This window comes from Anabas testudineus, chromosome 9 (assembly GCF_900324465.2).
Source record: "Anabas testudineus chromosome 9, fAnaTes1.2, whole genome shotgun sequence".
NCBI lineage: Eukaryota > Metazoa > Chordata > Actinopteri > Anabantiformes > Anabantidae > Anabas > Anabas testudineus.
This window is the reverse complement of record NC_046618.1, coordinates 14020810-14036449: the sequence shown is the minus strand read 5'-3', so window position 1 is coordinate 14036449 and position 15640 is coordinate 14020810. Positions and strand designations below refer to the sequence as shown.

The window sequence follows — 15640 nt, the reverse complement described above, 5'->3', positions numbered from 1 at the left end:
ATCCTACGTGTTCTGTAATACGTGACGTGTCTGATGATGTGATTTTTCAAGTTTCAAGTTTCATGTTCATTTGGTTTGTACATGCTGACCTTGTTTTACAAAGTAATCAACATATGACGCTCATTAAAAGTTTGCATGATAATTAACAAGAGAATAGGTAAACAATCAAACACAACAAACATGCAGAATAATTTCTACAAGAACCTAAAGGTACCTAGAACAACTACAGTATGCACACATTGTTGGAGCAAATGCACCCTGACTAATGTTTTGTGTGTGAATGGCAGGTGGTACGGGGGGGGGTTGGTTACAGGTTTCAAATGTCAAAGACCTTTAACGCAGGTTACAACCTCTGTCAAAATTCAAAGGGTACAGTGAGTAATTGTAAAACTCAGCAAGACATTGTTTTAATTTGTACACCCACAGAATGTGCACGCTGTCTTTTGAGGCAGGCATCCACCAGATTGGTTCAGACACCGACAGAGCTCCATAATTACACTCGTCTATTCAGCAGCACTGCTTTTACGTCAGCACTAACGTCATATGGGAGCCGCACATTGGGACAGGACAGAGGAGAGGAGGAGGAGAGGAGAGGAGAGGAGAGGAGAGGAGAGGAGAGGAGAGGAGAAGGAGAGGAGAGGAGAGGAGAGGAGAGGAGAGGAGAGGAGAGGAGAAGGAGAGGAGAGGAGAGGAGAGGAGAGGAGAGGAGAGGAGAGGAGAGGAGAGGAGAAGGAGAGGAGAGGAGAGGAGAGGAGAGGAGAAGGAGAGGAGAAGGAGAGGACTCCTTGCAGCTGTGGGGTGTTGGGACTGTTGCTGCTCACAGACAGACTCAGTCATCCTCTGTCTCTCACATTTCAGGTGAAAGATTGGGGACAAGTAGCTCAGTCTGAAGCTCAGTAGCTGGACAGGGTGAAACCCAGATCAACGTTTGTCTCAGAAATACGTCGAGCAGTAGGAGGTGGATCCATAGCAGCAGAGTGAGTGGCGTGCAGCCCTTTAGCCTCCTCTCTAAGATGACAGCATATTGATTTAAGTCTAGTTTGGCTGGGAGCCCCGTCTGATTATGAAATATGGCCTAACGATTTAATAAGGTGATGCTTGGTCTAGTACATGCCAGCTAAAGAGTTGATGATTAGTGATTGCTCTCTCTTTTCTCTTTTGGTCTCTTACACTCTCTCATCCACAATTACAGTACATTCACTTCTTCTGCTAGGTATTTAAAGCGGGAACACTCATTAGCTCGGCTTTAGGATAATTAAACACACTATAAAATGTTTAGTTTCATGGCCCTTCCCAATGACAAAACTCAAAGTGTTGCACTGAGTTGACAAATCCAGCTTAGCTTTCCATTGATTAGCTGAGTTCAGGTCTGCTCTGCTAAACGACTGGCATAACTATATGATAATGATGATTATAACAGCAGTGTTGATGAGAATCATTATGCCAATTAGAGCCTCTAAATTGATGGCTCCTTACATGTCATTTACAGCATCTGAACCCAGCTACCAGTTAAAATGCAGTAACCTCTTCAGCACCCTTTCCTCTCTCTCTCTCTCTCTCTCTCCGTCAAACAAGGACACTCACACCTTGTTCATAACCCAAGTCAAGGCCCCAGAAGAGCGACGGCCCAAAAATTAGAATAAATGAGTGGGAAACAGACATTCATCCAGCAGTGTTGAAAACAGACACCTTTCTGAGGTGCCCTTGAGGGAGAAAGTCCTGCGCTCTCCACCTGACCTTTTCCCCCCAGACCTCCTGCGAGCAGAGCAAGGCGCGTTTCTCTGAGGTCGATCAATGAGGTATCACGTTTTCCATGATCAGCTTTGATGGAGCAGGCACCCATCCTCTTCCTCTCCTGTCCTCCTCATCACAGCCTTTTTCATTCCTGCGAGGCGCGCATCTCCCCCCTGCTCTCCCATCCTGTCATTTCTTGTGTATCCACCCAGCTAACCACCCCCACCACCACCACCCGAGAGTCGTCCACACACACACAGAAGAGGCCCGACCTGTGTGCGAGAGGGAGAGAGAGAGAGAGAGAGAGGAGGAGAGAGAGGAAGAGAGAGAGAGGAGGAGAGAGAGAGAGGAAAAAGAAAGAGAGAGAGAGAGAGAGAGAGAGAGAGAGAGAGAGAGGGGTAGAGAGAGAGTGTGCGCTTTCTTGGCACACACCCTCCAGTGTGATTTTGACTGACTGGTTGACTGACGGGGGTTCTGGGGGAGACGCTCCGGACCGGGACGACACCTTCTCCTGGTTTTTCCAACACCTTCCTCGCTGTCTCGTCTGTTTGTCTGTCAGCTGGTGGTTTTCTAGCCCGCGCCGCCTCTCGGCACCGGATTGCGCTTCAGTCTCCTCTTCGTGACGGGTCCGAACCGGGACTGATCCCAGTCGACCCAGGCCGGGCCGTGGGGCTGTTCAGCGAGCCTTCTAGCTGAAGTTGGCACCGGAGATGAGCGCCTGGAGACCCGGGAGCGGGGCTCTCTCCTCGCCGGGGAGAGGGCATGGGTCGTGGCGGTACTGGTGGTGGTGGGTTGTGGCAATCGGGGTCGCAGTTGGTTCAGGAGATCCGTGGGTGTCCGCGGAGGCATGTCCATCGTCTTGTTCCTGCAGCAGCACCAGGATCTCCTGCGTGGATCCGGAGCGGGGCATCAATGCTTTCCCCGTCCTGCAGAGCGAGACGGAGATGGAGAACATCACCGACATGTGAGTGTCTCTCAGCAGCATAGTCTCAGAGGAGGAGTGCTTTAATGTTCACATCTAGCCCTGTTTGTTTTTCTAATGTGACACTTCCAACACTTAACATATAAATGAATGTCACAGTTCCCCTGCCAACTGTGTCTGGAGCTGACTCTCCGCAATCATAAAACAAGATCCCGTTCAAGCCGCATCTGTTTATTGCAGTTCATCTTCATTTCATGCACGAATTGGAGGCGAATCAACAAATCTGCCATTTCAGATCTAGATTTCTGTTAAAGTCATTTATTCGGCACGGGTTTGGTTCAGACACCCAGCATCATGTGTAACCTACATTGCATAACAGACTCATGATCACCATGGGGGCACATCAGGCTTTGAAACACTAGCTAATGTAAAAATGAACAGTCCATTTAAATGCATGGATAGGACTTTATTGTGACAGAGAAAGCCCAGTCTTTGTGTGGGCATGTGTGTCTGTGTGTGTGTGTGTGTGTGTGCACGGAGACGCACAGGACACAACACTGTCCAAATATTAGCACAGACACCTCCCAAGATGCCATACATGAGTATTTTTAAATGAACCACATAATCCATGCTGAGGAAAAAGATTGAGTCACTGTCAACATTTTGCTTTTGGAGCTCCTGTGTGAACATTAAAGACCACATACAAATGTCAGTGTACATTTGAAATGTGCCCCCCACCCCTTCACTGTCATCCAACAAACGTCATCTGGCCTGGAAATAAACTAAAACACGTCTAGGCTTTTCTCTCTGAGAGCAATTAACCAGAAGATTCAGATATTTAATTGCTGCAGTATCTTTCTTGGCTAAGATAAACGGCCTTGTTGATAATGACTTTTGTCAGAGATAAACAATCTTTTATAGGCGGCCTCGGAGAAGCCTTGGAAGCTGTTTAAATGAGCCAGCAATCTGCGGAAAAGCATCCACGCAGTGCTTGGCTAATGTAAACAGACAAACCACAGATGATGGTGCGGCCTCTAATTCCAAAACGACCTTGCCAAAAAAACTGGGGAGACAGGTTATTTTGTGCCATACAACCACACAATCTGACAGGTGTTTGAAACGTACAGTTCTTAATGTTGATGTCTCTTTCCTGCCCAAATCCACCTCTGAAAAACACATTAAGTGAAGAAGCAGAGTCAAAGAAAACATTCTTCAGTAGACCTGCTCGGGGGGAGGTGGGTGTATGAAATGTCTGGATTTAAAAAAACACAATAAAGAACTGGATTTGGTCTCTTTACAAGATTAGTACCCAGAGAAACAATACAGAAAATGGTTTAAGTAATGCAGCATTCAGTAATTATTGAACATCTATAAACATCTTTAAACGTCTACAGGTTTTATCAAAGTGCTGATGCACCGGCCATCAGCTATCAGAGTGGATTTATAGACAGTAACCTTAACTGCACTCTGCTCGGTGTATATACTGTAGTGAGGAGAAGTGGACATGGGTGTTTACTCCCAGTGTTTTTCAATGTATCGCTGATTTACAATCACTAATCTGCTGACAACCAAGATGTAATTGATAGATTTCTTTATTTTTCCGGTTTCAAATATGATTGTTACCCTGTCGTGTTTCATTATTGTAGCCCAAATTTACTCTTTAGTGAAAGAAAGGAAGCAGGAGAGAGGTGATTTACAACAAAGGTCCCCCGGCCGGACTTGAACTGTGGCTGTGATTGCAGTGTGAGTGTTGGACCCCCAGGTTTTCAAGCCTCGCTTGTCCAGTTTCCTTGACGTATTGCACTCAGAGGCTCCCTCTCTTTTGCCAGATTCCACTGATCACATTCGCAGCTTTGCACACCTCCCACAGTCTGATCTGTGGCCGCCGGGCAGCTCGTGTGGAACAGTTAGGATTAAGAGTCCTGCTCAAGGGCGCCACAGTCGTGTTGACGAGGGAGAGGCAAGAGGCTGCTTTTCTCAAGTCCCAGAAGAATCGAATCTGTGACCTTGTGGTCAAAAGCGTACTTCTATAGGTTCCAACGTCTGAACTACTGCTGCTGTTTTGATATGGATTTGATATAATCACGTCATATCACAGTTAGTACTGGGCCGTCACCAGCAGAGCTGTAATGACCTTGGAAATCAATGAATCTAATTAGAATAGTTTTTGTTTCAAAGTCCCCATCCAATGCTGTATATCAACACATGAAAATGATTGGTGAGTGGCCTTGTGACACGTGCAGAAACAAGGCTGAGGGCTTCTGCAGCACAGTGACCTCTCCTACTGCTCCTCCATGGGAGACATTGGTCTCACGTCACCACAGATGTTTTGTTTTTGTCCGGCATCTGATCCCAAACCAGGGATTTTTGAAAACGCACACCGGAACCTGTTCATACAGTTACACTCACTCACTCACACGAGGAAGCCGCTCACCATCATCTGCCTCTGGCTCTTAAACATGAACAGGTCAAGTGCTTTGCTCAAGTGCAGCTGAGGAAATGAGACGAGAGCTCGTTTCTGGGCTTTTAAAAAAACGACCAAACCCCTGTGCGCCATACATCAGCCGCTGTTGTGTGTGTGTTTTTCTTTTTCTATTTTCTTTGATGGACTCTATTTATATGGCCTTATTATGTTCCTTTGTCTTGTTGAAACGTTTCTGTTTATCCTTCTCCCCGTTAACAAATGAGCCCTCTGACACACACTTGTATCTCTTGACAGTTACATAGCCAACCAGAGCAGCTTCTCCTCCATCAACGACAAAGACCTGCACTACTACAAGAATCTCAGGAACCTGTGAGTGTGTTTGTTATGTTGACCAGGTTGTGTTAAAATGTTCATGAACTATACATAAAAGTCAAAGTGAAGCAGTTTTCCTACATTTTCTACTAACTTGGCTTGTTACCGGTCACTTTGAGACATATTGATTTCCTTTGCTCATAGTTCTTTCTCCCTCCTGTTAAAGGCAATATCCCGTCCATGTCTGTTGCTTTACAGTCCTGCTGATTTATCACGGTGTCTCCCAGTGTTTGTAGCAGTTACTGTGTTTCACTATGCTCCTCTGTCTCTTTTTATTTCCTAACCTAAACAAGAACTGCCCACCCAGCAGTACTTTGTTGCAACGTAATAATCTGTTAAGTAGACACTACCCTTTTAATTTCCCAGCCAGCATCCCATTTGGTAGACAGATTAGCGCAAAGCATGTTACACACTGCAAGCGTATATGCTTTTAATTGTGGTTGCACCCACTGGGAAAGAAACTCTAAATGTAGGCAGGATGTGTGCGAGCTGCGTTTGAGCCACGTCTCCGAAGTCCCTGTCCTGCGTGTCTCAGAAATACACCACACAAGTAGAGGCTTAATATTTGGAACAAAGGCTCATACAGACGGGATGATAGTGTTTTATGGTTCGACCATTTTTACAGTCCAGGGTCAACATTTCTCATGTGCATTGCAGTGTTGCATTTCAAAATTATGAAAGCAAAGTCTCGCTCATTTTCAGATCAGTCAGAGAACATAATGTGAACCAACTTCACATAAAGATATTGTCTTACAGCTTCAGCTCAGACGATAAAGGGCACAGGCTCTGAGTACATTACTCAGAGTACATTACTCAACACTGAGTACATGCACATAACGATATTAAAGGCAACTGTGTACCAAAACAGTTTTAGTGCATTAAAAGGCCTTTTTTTTAACATTACATCTGTAATATGTAAATCCAAATGATCTCATATGCATTCACCTCAGATTGATGCATTTTAGTGGCATCATTTATTTAAATATCATCTTAAAAGCAATAATTGGCATGATAATTGATTTTTTTCTATGTGGACATCCACTTTTCTGTGTATCGCTCAGCCTCTTCTGCAGTTATAATCAGATAATCTAGACCTATAGGCTCCTCCATTTCAAACATATCTTCAGATTTTCATCCTTTTCTTTGGCTTCTGTAACTTTTGTAACGGATGTGTTTATAATGTTGTTGTTAATAAGTTTATGTTCATGATGCTGTTGTGTTCGTTTGTGTCAGAACGGTGACCAACAGCAGGCTAACATACGTATCGAAGCTGGCATTTCAAAACAACATCAAGTTACAGTACCTGTAAGTAAAACACTTGCCTCATCATATCCTTGTCCTCTGCTCATGTAACTATATCATTATTGATCAATAAGTAGCTCAACCCTGCTACTGTATTGTTTAAATTTATTACTTTCATGATACTCAAAGGGTGACGCATTAAGGTTTGTAATAATATAGGAAGTAATTATAAGAAGTAATTTCACCAGCAATAAATGACTGAGAGATTGATGGAAAATGAAGTCCAGGTCAGGTTCGCACTCAGCAGGATTTATAATTGATTGTCAAATCTTGGGACCCTGTAAACACAATTAAAGTTTGATACTCATTGTACCAGTATTATTACACAACTTAAGGTTAATTGTTAAGCCGTAGAGTGCAAAACCTTTAATGAGAAAATTAGAACAGGCTGATTGGTGCACATAGAAATCTGTAAGCTGTAAGTTGTAATATCAATATCACAAACCTCGCATTGTGATGTGGTATTACAAACACTATGCCACAAATCCCTCATGTTCATTTTAATTTCCAGGAACCTGAAAGATAACAACCTGTCATCGCTGTCCTGGAGGATATTCAGACACCTCAACATCTCTTATATGTGAGTTCAGTGGAGCCTTCAATATCAGTCTGTCCATCTTCATGTGTTTGTGTCTGTTTGTTCCCGTCTCTCTCTCTCTCTCTGTCTGTGTTTCACCTCCCACTTATCTTCAGCAGATTAACAAAGACCTATAGCATCTCTGTTTTTAGCAATACATTTCTGATATATTAATACATATGAATTCTTATATTTAGATTTAGATAATAGAGAAGACAGATTTGTTAAAGTAACAATCAAGGGATCTGTGTGACTGGCTTTTTGATATTTACTTTCCCAACAGATATTAAAATGGAAACAATCTTCTCATCTGACATTTGGCTTGAAAGCAAATAAGAAAATTTCACAGAATGTCAAACAGTTTCTTTCATGAACATTAAAAACTGTGATCTGGCTGTTTCCCTGTAGTTACATTTCAGCTACATTTCTCAGATGTCTTTCTCAGAATCGCTCATTCTGCTGCTGTAAAGCGTATGCATGTGTGTGTGTGTGTGTGTGTGTGTGTGTGTGTGTGTGTAGGATCCTGTCAGGTAACCCTCTGCACTGCTCCTGTGACAACATGTGGATCAAGCTGTGGTTAGGAGAGGAAGCAGACACTCAGGAGCTGCGCTGCATTGAGGATGGAGGAGGACGCAAGCTGATGTCCAGACTGACACTGCCTAACTGTGGTGAGACCATAGAGACAGACACACACACACACACACACACACACATAGAGCAAGCTGGAAAAGACATTTGTAAGATGTAGCACAGTGAGAACAGTGCAAATCGTTGAAGCAGCTGGAGGAAAAGTAATGCTAATGGTTTCCTATACAAATATTTTTCCCAACCTTTGTTTTGATTGCCAGTGCTTTCACGTGTTTTGCATGTGTCTGGCACATGGTGGTTTCTATGTAAATTCATAGTGTGCGTGTGTGTGTATGCGTTTGCATAAATGTGCACGTGCGAACTACTACTGAACTCGTAGGCTTTCAGAAAGTTGAGGGTGATGATTGACTAGAGAAAATGAAATTTGCTGCTAACACCCGTGGAAATAACTGTACAAAGAACGCAGTTCATGCTTTGACTGCAGCCACTGAAGTAATCAATAATATATACAGTACACACTGGTATGTGAGCCTCCACAGGCTGCACTACAGCATTTCATTTCTGCTGGAGTCTGTTTAACTTGTATAGTGTCATTCCCACTGTGCAGTGCAAAAATGTTTTACACATGAGCAAGCAAACAATTGACCAAATCAACACACATGCATACACAGTCGAAGCCCTGAATTTATAGAGAGACTGGTTTCTGCAGGGCGTCTCTGAAAAGGCCACAACATTAGGCATGCTGACGTTATCTCTTTCCCGATTTTTCTCATGTGATGCATAGATTACCTGTTGGATGGTGGAGAGAGAAATGTGTGTGACATGTTGAGCTTTGTGCATGTGTGTGTGTGTGAGAAATTACTGTATGTCATCTTGTGGACTGGCTGCAATCATCTGCCTGTAGGTGTGTAAAGGTCGCTGTACAGGACATTATAGAAGCAGAAACACAACATAGCGAGGAACACTTGTATGATTCAACACAGAGATGACATCAGTGAGTGGCAAAGATGCTGAGTGGGGAAAATGCATCCCCTGCATGTGTCACGGTACAACGAAGTGTTGTAAAGACCATCTGCACTATGCCCTAAAGCACTGGTGACCTGCTGTCACACAGCGGATTTCTATCCCTTTTCCTCTGAATCATCATTTATCTAGATTCTTTCTGAAGCAGCAGAAACACTAATCTATGTGAGCAGCAGAAGAAATTCTTCACATTAAATTGTAATAATTTAAGGGGAACAATCTTTTAAATAAAGAACCTCAGACCAAGGAATAGCTCACCAGCAACAGTTACTTACAGCCCAAGTGTAGAGGCAAGCTAATCAGCAAGTTTGCTGTCACTCAAGGACTCCTACAGACCACAAACCTTTTATGTGTTGCGTATGGGAGTGTTCATCAAGCTTGGATATATAAATGTCAGCAGTTAATTGACGCTTTATTGTTCCATTCTTTATATCTACTGCATGAATTTTTCATGAATCTCTCTATTTCGGACACTCTTCTGGACATAAACAGGGTCCGATTACATCTTGACCTGTCTCTGGAAGTCTAAGCCTGCTTGTATTTTTTTTAGCCACAAATCTGACATGTAGAAATAGACATGCAGTAATAATTTTGAGCTTGAACCAAGTAAACAAATGAGACTCGGGATTGTTTGAGTCATCTTTATGTCTGATTTAAATGAATAAACACACAATAATAATCTAAATGTAATGCAGTTTTCCTCTAATAGGAACAAATATGAATCCTAAAATAGTTTTTGCCATCTCTCCTGTTGACAGAGCAAACAACCTGTTTAAAAATAGTTCAAGGCAGTCGGGACACAAAGCACAAATATAATAAGTTAGCTTGCAGGAAGCTAACAGTGTCATTGATAACTATTGATCGGTCCCCTCTGCCTCCTCTCCATTAGCAGAGCCTATTTTTGGCTTAGCACAGCAGGGCCCCTGGAGTGGGCGGGGGACCCCCCAGAAAAGTGACATATGAGGAGGAGGACATGGAGGGGCAGGGGTGCCAAATAATGCCCTGGGGCGAACAATGATACACCAAAAGACCTCTGAGCCTGACCAAACTGCTGGCCTTTTCCTCACGGTGTCGTCTTTTTCTTAGTATCTTTTGCATCTCTAAATCTCTTTGGCTGTCACTTCTCCTCTCTATTAGTCATTTTCCATCCGTCTGTCTGCTTCATCTGTGGCTGCTTGTCCTTCTGTATGCCTGAACATTACTGAGTGACATATGAGGAAGGCACAAAGGAGAGGAAATGCCCATTGATGCCCTCCGGCTGACACTGGACTCTCAGGCCACCCGCAAATGTCTCGCTCTCTTTTTGTTTCTCTCTGCTGTTTACTGGTGCCCCAGTTGAAGAGGCTGGTGAACACAGACTGGTCCCACTGGTGGCCAGCTGAAAAGTTGCTGCACGGGTGTAGCTGCAGTTTATACCTGTACAGTGTGAGAATACCTGAAGCGTGCCACTTAGAAAAATAACATATAACAGGATGATTAAACAATAATAAAATAATAGAAAAACTAACCTAAACTAATCTAAACTTGTAAATTCTCTTGAACAACTCTTCTTTAAGTTGTCACATTACTTCAGTGACCCGTTTTGCTTTTTACAATAGTCATTACACCGTAAGTTGCTGAGTTTGAAAGTTTTAAAATTCTGCAAAAGCACAAAAGTAATTGAAACCAGCAGCTGTCCGGGGCAAAGGAGCCTTTTTCCATTTGCAGTGGAAATGACAGCGTATGGATTACCAGACCTCTGCTAGTCACATCACATCACTGATGCACTCAGTTCATTTGTTTGGCTGCAGTGACTGTCTACTAGGCCGTTTTGCTCTTTGTCATTTCCCGACTCTATAGTTTGATTGTTGCTCCCCACGATTCCTTCTACAATTTATGTTGCGCTTTTCTTTCTTTGAGTTAATCCTACACAGACATACTGTATGTCTATGCATCTATACAACACAGGTTTCCCATGTATGCACAGACGCAAGCAGTAAATGACAACGCAGGCCAGTGTGTGAATTTCTTGAATCTCCACTAACAGCAAATCCCAAAGTCTGTCATGAAAACACTGAGAACATTAACGTGGTGCAGATCGACAGAAGCAGATTAGGTTTTCGAGACTCTGACTGTTTTATGAGGTGGTTACGTATGTTAAAAGTAATGGACATGATATTTAGTGCCAACCCATTTATGTTTGGGTTTGCTGCATTCCTTTTAAGGTCAGGAGTGAGAATTTGCCACAAAGGTTTCAAAAACTCAACAGTAAAGCTGGTCAAAATAATCTTTATGGGAAAGGGAGGAAGGATATAACATATTTGTTCAAAGACAGAATACAGTGCAGTTTTTACATATGTATATACATGTTTAGGTTGTAAGTGTTAGCAGAAAACCAATCAACCATCATCTTAAATTGTTTTTTTGTTTTAAAGCTTCTTGGACTCTCATTCTCCTCCATGTTTTCTCTAAATTCTTTGAGCTGTAATGATTTTGCGAATCATTTTCACAGTGTGTTGACACTCTTCACTGTGCTTGTACAACAGAATAGCGTGAAGGCAAACTCGGGGATGAATTTTGTGTCGTCTGACTCTTTAGCACATTTGCTGTTGTATATTTTGACAAAGACTCGTCTCTCATCTCTCGTCTGCTCGTGCGTCTTATGAGAAATCGCCACATCTCTGTTGTGGAAAGGCTGGAGCATTGTGTAAACACTCCAAACACCAACGTGAACGTGCCTATTGTGGCCTACAACAAGACCTGACAACAATGACACCTCCATGTCGTGGCGTATTGTGGAGGGGTTTCAAGTCAGAGGGCAGCGGAAGATTTCCTTTTAAACCCGAGGTGTAAGCAGCTACTGGGTTCAGCACCACATCACTGGGGCAGATCCGTGATGCTGTGCTCTAATTCACATCCATTCATAGCACATGACAGTATTTTAATTTACCTGAATACAAGGCAACCATGAATCAATACACTCAAATGTAACATTTCCTTCCCACATTCACTGCCCTAGTTATAAAAGGGTGCGTTTCCTTTAGTTTATTTGTTTTGTTTGCTTCTTTTTTATCACTTTGTCATCTTACCTGCCGCTGTGTGTGTGTATTATGATGCATACAAAAAAAGAAAATGCATTTATACATTTGACCAAAGCACACTTTTTTGCCTGGCTTCTGAATCTTGTGTGTTAGAAGATTCATTACTGTGTTGTTGGCTCTGGCTCTGCGGAAATGACTGCCAGCATTTTTCAGCTTTTTCTTTCTGCGTAGAAGCACGTAATAGTGATATTTTTCCACGTAATGACTCATGTTGCCGGGCTGGTCTGTCATGCTGATTACAGCAGATTTCTCTATAGTATTACTTGTGAGTGCATTCAGACAGCTAAAGGATTAAAGTTACAGTGTCAAGGATGGTGCAACTATCGAATATGTGTTCATAAATAACTGAACATGGAGATTATGTTATTCTCTGTACCATGTACTGCAACTGCATCACATAAAAACCATGAGGTTTTATTCCTATTTCCTGGCGTCATGGCACATAGCTGTGTGTGTGTGACCTGCAAATGTCTGTAGTGCCACTAGGAAGCTGATTTACTGAGAGCCTGTTAAGATATGTGGCTCTGATATGGCTTCTGGCCTGCCACCACTGAAATGACTGGTTTTTAGTGCGTCTCACAGTGATTGAGTGGGTTGCTGTAGTGATAAGTGGGTTTCCCTGGTGATAAGCATTGTGGCGATGGACAGAAGTGGTTGGAAAAAGGGTGTGTGTGTGTGTGTGTGTGTGTGTCTGGGAAGGTGATAAGAAATCTACAATATCTACAATAGCTGTCGAGACCCATTTCTTCTACTCACTTTCTTTTGTTGTCTCTTCTCTTCTCTTCTTCTCTTCTCATGAAAAAACTAGGCAACATGTGTCCACCACTGTATATGAAAAACCCTCCTCTGTACAGGTAACCTGGGATATGAGGGAAGCAGTGCACCTGGCCTCCTACATACTGTGTAAATGTATGTAAATGGCAAGTTGCAAAATATTGAAACTAAATAGTACAACATGCAGTTTGACTGGCTATGATGTTGCAGTAGTAGTAGTAGTAGTAGTTGTATAGAAATGTTATTTTTAGAGTTGAGCGGGGAGAATGAAGGGATGAGGTACCATTCAGTCTGCCTAGTGGGCTCTTGGGTGTGGAAAGGTCCGTGTAAAGATGTGAGGGATGTTTTTAGTAACAGTTGAATACCAAAAAAACAATTAGGAGGGCGCAGAGGAGAAAATGTGCACTAATTTGCTTAAATGGAAATGGTTCACAGTCCAGGGGGTAGAGCTCTTGTAACAATAATAAATCGGTCACCAGGGAGCTTGTCCTTCCTCCACCCAGGCACAGAAGACTCTTGCTAACTCCTTTTAGCCATTTCACCACCGGACTAGAGCAGAAGTTCTTTACCTCGGGGGCTTATTCAGGCTAAAATCGATCCAGAGGTTTCACTTGTTATGGCTCCAGATGGAAGGACACTGTCCTGCTGCTGCCAAGGACGTCTGGATGGCTGGGTTATCGCAAACATTTGTTCTTTCTACAGCCTGAGCAGATGGAGATGGTTTTTATCCTTTTCATCCTTCAGCTTAGGAGGAGCAAGTGCTGATGGGAGGAAGGCGCTCTATCAGATCTGCATTAAAGTGTTAAATCTTCACTCTGTGGCAGGGATTTAGGAGTCAAGGTGGACTGAGTTCTTTGGCCTAGACTGTGCCCTGGAAAAGCAGCTGGCAGCACATGTACAAGATACCCATTGATAAATGGGCAGCCGACCTCTGGTAGAGGATTATACATGGGGTGATAGCTGCAAACAGACATGTTGCACCCCCGCGTCCTGGTCAGGTGTTTAAAGGCCTGCTGACAGGTCAGCACGTGGTGGAGCCAGCCTACTACAGGATGTCGGACAATATGGCTTTCAGCCTGATATGAGTGATGCTGAGCTGGTGGTAACATAGAGTACACTTACACATTTTTGTTACAGGTTTCTATTTTTGTTCAGTGACCTACGCTGTGAAATATCTTACACGTTCTGCTCTTTTACACTAATGTATACTAATTATATTATATGTATAGTGTTGGTGCCTCATATAGAGGTGATACCCCATACCTGAAAGGTTTCTGAGCTTTTAAAAATATCACAGTGATGTGCATTTAGTTACTGTTGAGCTATAATCTATAAGTTAAAATACAGATTTCAAACATATCTTTCTATTATTATTATGACTATTTACTTTCACTTTTTTAGTAACAACTGGTCACACTCATGTCACCTCCTGGTCAACACCTCACCCCAGCCGAACTTTAACCATCTCCACTGAACATCCAACTCCGACCTTCACCAAAACCCCAACCTACAAACATAATTCGAACCCATGGGGACTGACCAAAATGTCCTAAACTAAACACTAAAATCTGTGCGCACAACCACATAAAGACGTGTATACACACACACACACACACACACACACACACACACACACACACACACACAGACACACAGACACAGTGACCAGTGTCTGTGCTTTGACAGAGGCTTCAGACTGTGTCCAATCAATTTAGTACTTGGATTGGTGAAGACATGCACTAGTAATCAGTGTAACCATCACAGTGTTTGAACTCTGTCTCTTTGTCTGACTATTTGATTGGGGTGAGGGTGCTTAAATGAAAATGAGAGAAAGCGAGAGAGAGAGAGATGGAGAGAGAGAGAGAGAGATTGAATTCGAGGCCTTTCTTTGTGTGTCTTTCCTTTCACTATGTGGTAGTGGGTGTGCGTTTGCCTGCTCTGCCACTCTCATTGTCGAGGTTGTTACGTGCCTTGTATTTCAACTGAAAAGACGGGAATTGGCCATGAATCCTAAGTTTACTTCCTCTCTCCATGTTGTCCCTCTCTTCTCTTCCCCGCTCCCCACACCCTGGTTATATGTAGAGGTTCCCATGGTGATGTTGAGTCCATCCAGGGTGACAGCAAAGGAGGGGGAGAGTGCACAGCTGACCTGTGTGACGTCCGGCAAGCCTTCACCTGAGCTGATTTGGAACATGGCGTTGGTCAGCTATTCTGAGGTTAGATATCACACACACACACACACACACACACACACATCATGACAATCACTTGATCTGTGTGCAGCTGCTGTGTACTGGGTGGTACGAGTGTTTAGATTATGCAAAGCAGCATTAACAACATCATTTCACGTGCACAAATCCATCATAATGGGGGCTGATTTTTCAACTAAGCTTGATGTGGCAGCAACATCCCGCCAACACGCTGACATCCTCTGCACTACAGGAGGCAGCACAGAAGAATAGGAACTCACAAAGATCTAATGAGAGACACAGTTCTGAACCCAAATCACCGAGCGGAAGCCAATCTTTTCATACACATACTGAACAGATGAAAAAAAAAACACCTTAGGGTCTGACAACTTTGGCATTTGGGACAATTTAGTCATAACTGCACTGTATTTTCTATTCTCTTTTATTTATTTATTTTTAATCTAATTTAAATGTGTCTTTCTTATTGTCCTTTATTTATTTCTGTTTGACACCATTGCAAACCTTGTAGCTGACAGTATATAGTCTTCTAATCGTTAAAGGTTTTGTGGTTCTTAGTTTCTTTTGTTGCTGTTGAGAACCGAACTGAATCCACAGAATATGTCGACATATGTGTGTGTGTGTGTGTGTGTGTTT

General features: G+C 43.0%; 1 protein-coding gene across 2 annotated transcripts in view; it reads left to right on the top strand.

The window, feature by feature from the left end:
- Positions 1 to 2159: 2159 nt before the first annotated feature.
- ntrk2a (neurotrophic tyrosine kinase, receptor, type 2a) overlaps positions 2160 to 15640 on the top strand; it is an 86306-nt gene continuing 72825 nt past the window's right edge. For both annotated transcript variants that reach the window (XM_026343180.1, XM_026343179.1), the window contains exons 1-6: positions 2160 to 2698; positions 5376 to 5450; positions 6687 to 6758; positions 7267 to 7335; positions 7852 to 8000; positions 14880 to 15013. In XM_026343180.1, coding sequence (XP_026198965.1) covers positions 2445 to 2698; positions 5376 to 5450; positions 6687 to 6758; positions 7267 to 7335; positions 7852 to 8000; positions 14880 to 15013 — 753 coding nt within the window. In that variant the 5' untranslated portion in view covers positions 2160 to 2444. The remainder of the gene's footprint in view (positions 2699 to 5375; positions 5451 to 6686; positions 6759 to 7266; positions 7336 to 7851; positions 8001 to 14879; positions 15014 to 15640) is intronic.